The sequence below is a fragment of the Cyprinodon variegatus genome, unplaced genomic scaffold, assembly GCF_000732505.1.
Source record: "Cyprinodon variegatus isolate N-32 unplaced genomic scaffold, C_variegatus-1.0 Scaffold1481, whole genome shotgun sequence".
Taxonomy (NCBI): Eukaryota; Metazoa; Chordata; class Actinopteri; order Cyprinodontiformes; family Cyprinodontidae; genus Cyprinodon; species Cyprinodon variegatus.
In genome coordinates, this window is record NW_015151934.1 from 71702 (window position 1) to 76943 (window position 5242).

The 5242-nt window shown below is 40.5% G+C and overlaps 1 protein-coding gene across 24 annotated transcripts in view; it reads right to left on the minus strand.

Moving 5' to 3' along the window:
* LOC107103578 (ankyrin-2-like) overlaps positions 1-5242 on the minus strand; it is a 73169-nt gene that overhangs the window by 58209 nt on the left and 9718 nt on the right. For 20 of the 24 annotated variants that reach the window (XM_015403325.1, XM_015403328.1, XM_015403329.1 and 17 more), the window contains exons 5-6: positions 5008-5031; positions 900-908 (exon numbers count right to left, since the gene is read on the minus strand). The exons of 2 other annotated variants lie outside the window; for them this stretch is intronic. In XM_015403325.1, coding sequence (XP_015258811.1) covers positions 900-908; positions 5008-5031 — 33 coding nt within the window. The remainder of the gene's footprint in view (positions 1-899; positions 909-5007; positions 5032-5242) is intronic. 2 more of the 24 variants (XM_015403347.1, XM_015403326.1) reach the window with 1 other exon arrangement.

Sequence of the window (5242 nt, forward strand, 5' to 3'; positions counted from 1 at the left end):
AGCAGAAGGAACCATGAAGAGTTCTAGAAGGTTCTGGCTAATGGCTTCATTGACTCTGGAACCAGAACCAGGACTCAGCAGTCTGGGTTCTGGTCCTCTCCCAACTCTGGACCCAAGGAGCTACGGCCCGGTTCTGTTCCTCTGGTTCCGATAAGCCTCTGCTTCCTGCTCGAGTCCTCTGGACATCCGTCCAATCAGCAGACCTCCCCATCATTACATCACTTCCTGTTTACAGGCTCATGATCTAAACAGAATTCAACTGGTCCTGAAATCAGAGAATCTGAGATTTTAACGAAATTGATCCATCAGAGAAAAGAAAACTTTTATATTTAAGAAGGTTTATTAGATTTTGTTCAATAAAATAAAAAATGAGTTTTTTCTTTTTAAATCATTAAATTTTTTTGGCAAATTATCTTCCTGTTCCAAACAAGGAAACTCCACCTCTCCGACTGTCAGCTGATTGGCTCTCCAACACTTCATTTATCCATTAAATATTCATTTATTCATTAAATATTCATTTATTCATTAAATATTCATTTATTCATTAAATATTCATTTATTCATTTCATCCTGAATCCCAGAAAGAAGAGCTGCTGATATTCCCTGACTGTGATCGTTTTCTCTGTGAATAAAGGGACAAAGATTGAAGTTTTCCACCATTTTCAGATTCCTTCAGATCCTCCTGTTCTGGAAAAACCTCCAAATAATAAAGAGAAACATGAAAAGAAACACAGATTAGAAGAAAGATGGACCGAAATGTGATCTAGTGAAAATAAAAGCAGCTAATAATAAAAAGTAAAGATGGCGGCTCCCATGAAGAGCAGTTAGCCATGAGGAAACATGAGGGGAGTTAGAGGCTGCAGGGAGGGGAGGGGGGAGTGCTGAAAGGCTTGCCTTACCTTGCCGTTCTGTAAGTGTGGGTCCGATTTAACGTGAAAAAGTTGTTTACAAGAGTGTGAAGAACACAGTGAGCAGCGAGATGGTTTCAAACATCACAGTCAGAATGGTGCAAAGTAAAGGACAGTGAATGCATCATGCTCCTCGGTGCAACGCCATTGGTCAGGACCAACGCCACTTTAAAGACATCTTCCTGTTTCAGGTCAGTTACGACAACCAGAAAAAAGGTTCCTGTTCCTTTAAATACTTTGGCTAAGCCCAGATGGTGATGATGTCATCATTTTTCCCAAATTCAGACCAAACGTCCGTTCAGTGGGATTGATTCCAAAGCAACACCTCAAACAAACTGACTGCTGGCAGGAAATCAGCTCAGAACTCTGGCGTAGAACGATTTGAATAGAAGAACGTAGAACGTTCCTCTAGAAGAATGTAGAACATTCCTCTAGAAGAACGTAGAACGATTTGAATAGAACGTAGAACGTTCCTCTAGAAGAACGATTTGAATAGAAGAACGTAGAATGTTTCTCTAGAAGAACATAGAACATTCCTCTAGAAGAACGTAGAACGTTTCTCTAGAAGAACATAGAACATTCCTCTAGAAGAACGTAGAACTTTTCTCTAGAAGAACGTAGAACGTTCCTCTAGAAGAACGAAGAATGTTTTTTTAGAAGAACGTAGAACGTTTCTCTAGAAGAACGTAGAATGTTTTTTTAGAAGAATGTAGAACGTTTCTCCAAAAGAACGTAGAATGTTTTTTAGAAGAACGTAGACCGTTCCTCTAGAAGAACGTAGAACGTTCCTCTAAAAGAACGTAGAATGTTTTTTTAGAAGAACGTAGAACGTTCGTCTAGAAGAACATAGAACGTTTCTCTGGAAGAACGTAGAACACTTTGAATAGTAGAACATAGAACTTCTTCTAGAAGAATGTAGAACGTTTTTTAGAAGAACGTAGAACGATTTGAATAGAAGAACGTAGAACGTTCCTCTAGAGGAACGTAGAACGATTTGAATAGAAGAACGTAGAACGTTTTTTAGAAGAACATAGAACGATTTGAATAGAAGAACATAGAACTTCTTCTAGAAGAACGTAGAACGTTTTTTAGAAGAACGTAGAACGATTTGAATAGAAGAACGTAGGACGTTCCTCTAGAGGAACGTAGAACGATTTGAATAGAAGAACGTTCCTCTAGAGGAACGTAGAACGATTTGAATAGAAGAACGTAGAATGTTCCTCTAGAAGAACGTAGAACGATTTGAATAGAAGAACGTAGAACGTTCCTCTAGAAGAACGTACAACGATTTGAATAGAAGAACGTTTTTTTAGAAGAACGTAGAACGTTCCTCTAGAAGAACGTAGAATTTTCCTCTAGAAGAACGTAGAACGTTTCTCTAGAAGAACGTAGAACGTTTCTCTAGAAGAATGTAGAATGTTCCTCTAGAAGAGCGTAGAATGTTTTTTTAGAAGAACGTAGAACGTTCCTCTACAAGAACGTAGAACGTTCCTCTAGAAGAACGTAGAACGTTCCTCTAGAAGAACATAGAACGTTCCTCTAGAAGAACGTAGAACGCTTCTCTAGAAGAACGTAGAACGTTTCTCTAGAAGAACGTAGAACGTTCCTCTACAAAAACGTAGAACGTTCCTCTAGAAGAACATAGAACGTTTCTCTGGAAGAACGTAGAATGCTTTGAATAGAAGAACATAGAACTTCTTCTAGNTAGAAGAACGTAGAACGTTCCTCTAGAAGAACGAAGAATGTTTTTTTAGAAGATCGTAGAACGTTTCTCTAGAAGAACGTAGAATGTTTTTTTAGAAGAACGTAGAACGTTCCTCTAGAAGAACGTAGAACGTTTCTCTAGAAGAACGTAGAACGTTCCTCTAGAAGAACATAGAACGTTTCTCTGGAAGCACGTAGAACGCTTTGAATAGTAGAACATAGAACTTCTTCTAGAAGAACGTAGAACGTTTTTTAGAAGAACGTAGAACGATTTGAATAGAAGAACGTAGAACGTTCCTCTAGAAGAACGTAGAATGCTTCTCTAGAAGAACGTAGAACATTTCTCTAGAAGAACGTAGAATGTTTTTTTAGAAGAACGTAGAACGTTCCTATACAAAAACGTAGAACGTTCCTCTAGAAGAACATAGAACGTTTCTCTGGAAGAACGTAGAATGCTTTGAATAGAAGAACATAGAACTTCTTCTAGAAGCAGTCCTGCAGCATCATGGGCTGAAACGCCGCTCAGACAGGAAGAAGCCATCCTCCATTGCAGATTAAAGTTTCACTCAGGGACAAAAACAAGGATTTTCATTGGCATACATTTTCTTTTAGTGATGCTAACTGACCTGAAACAGGAAAATAAACTTTAAGGTTTTACTTTTTTAAAGTTAAACTAAACATTGATTAATATTGCTGACAGAACAACAGTCGATTGATTATGCTAATTTTCCAGACAAAACATAACAAAACATGCAGCTGGTGTTTGGTTGGCAGTGAATGACCCAGGCTGCGAGCATTAAACGTCTTTTAGACATAAAACTGATCAACTTCTTCTACAGTTTACAGGATTATTATCTCTAAGATAAAACGTTTCCTCTCTGTTTCAAAGAATAAGATTGCTTTACTATTCTGAGCTGGGAGGAGTTGAAATATTGGATGTTTCACTGAAACATGGCTGCAGCATCAAAAACCTTCAAACCGTCTGATGGTTTCAGCAAACGGCGTTTTAAAGACGAGCAGGAAAAGCCACGGATGAGCAGCGGCTGTGAACAGATGCTGCCATTCAGGACATGATAGAGTGAAGCTCCATCTGCCTGCAGTCGCTTCTGTTTATACGGTAGCAGCCATTTAATACGGTCCTTCACAGTCAGACGCCCGCCGAATGGAAGACCACTTCCCTCCAACTCCCAGCCACTGCAGTGACCCCCCTTCCCTGAATTACAGGCTCTGACCAGGAGGTGGCGCTTCTCTTTAGATCCTAATCTCCACAAATCAGGAAGGAAAGAATATTTTAGTACAAAGATTGATGTTTAAAAAGGAATTATAGGGAACCAGCCAAGGACCCCTCAAGGACCCCTCAAGGACCAGCCAAGGACCCCTCAAGGACCAGCCAAGGGCCCCTTTAAGGACCAGCCAAGGATCAGCCAAGGACGAGTCAAGGACCCTTCAAGGACCAGCCAAGGACGAGTCAAGGACCCTTCAAGGGCAAACTAAGGACCAGTCAAGGACCCTTCAAGGACCAATCAAGGACCAACCAAGGACCAACCAATGACGAATCAAGGACCAGTCAATGACCAGCCAATGACGAATCAAGGACCAGTCAATGACCAGCCAATGACCAATCAAGGACCAGTCAATGACCAGCCAATGACCAATCAAGGACCAGTCAATGACCAGCCAATGACCAATCAAGGACCAACCAAGGACCCTTGAAGGAAAGTGGGGAATGGCTACTACTGTATCATTTACCCAGAATCCACTGGGGTTATTTCATGTGAAGCTATCTGCCCAGTTGTTGCTAAGCTACAGACACTATTAATCTGTAGCTGATTTAGACTCAATAAAAAGTAAAAAAGAAACATTGATCAATCATTAAATTGCAGGATGTTGGTAAATATTCTCCGTTTAAACCTAAAGGGTTTGATTTGGCAGCCTCTGTCATTCTCCCATCATTCAGCGCATCCCTACTGCTATGAAAGACTTCATGCAGACAGACTGACATGATCACTGCAGAGGACAGACAGACAGCTTTCCCACAATGCATCAGCACAATATGCATCAACTTAAAAACATCACAGAAGCATCGTGCACTCATATCAACTCCTCACATTTATCACGTATATGTAAATGCACTGAGGACTACCGATGGAAAAATAATCTCATATGATGGTAAAGTTAAAAAAAAGAAAGTTTCTATGACATCAGTGCAGAAATAAGGAAGTTTTAGCTTCACATGGCGGCAGCTTAGCCATACATGGAGACGCCCGACTGAACAAGACCAAACCGAAACGGATAAAAGTGTGAAATCAGCAAACGGTGAAAGAATGAAGGAGAGAAAAGAAGGAGTGACGATACAGAGAGGAATATCTGAGTGAATCAGAGAGGAAGTTTATACCTCAGTAGTCCTATTGACCATCATCTGATGCAGGGGGGGAGGGGGGGAGAGAGCAGTTCAGTTAGGATTAGAACTCACTATAGACCGAGCTCAGCAGAGACATGGCTAGAGCGCCTCCTGGATCTCATAACATGGCGGCCCTCAGATGCTTCCATGCTGAAATTATTACAGCTTCAATGGAAAATATCTAAATATGGAATCAGATCAAAGTCGCTGGTGAAGATTCTCACTCATC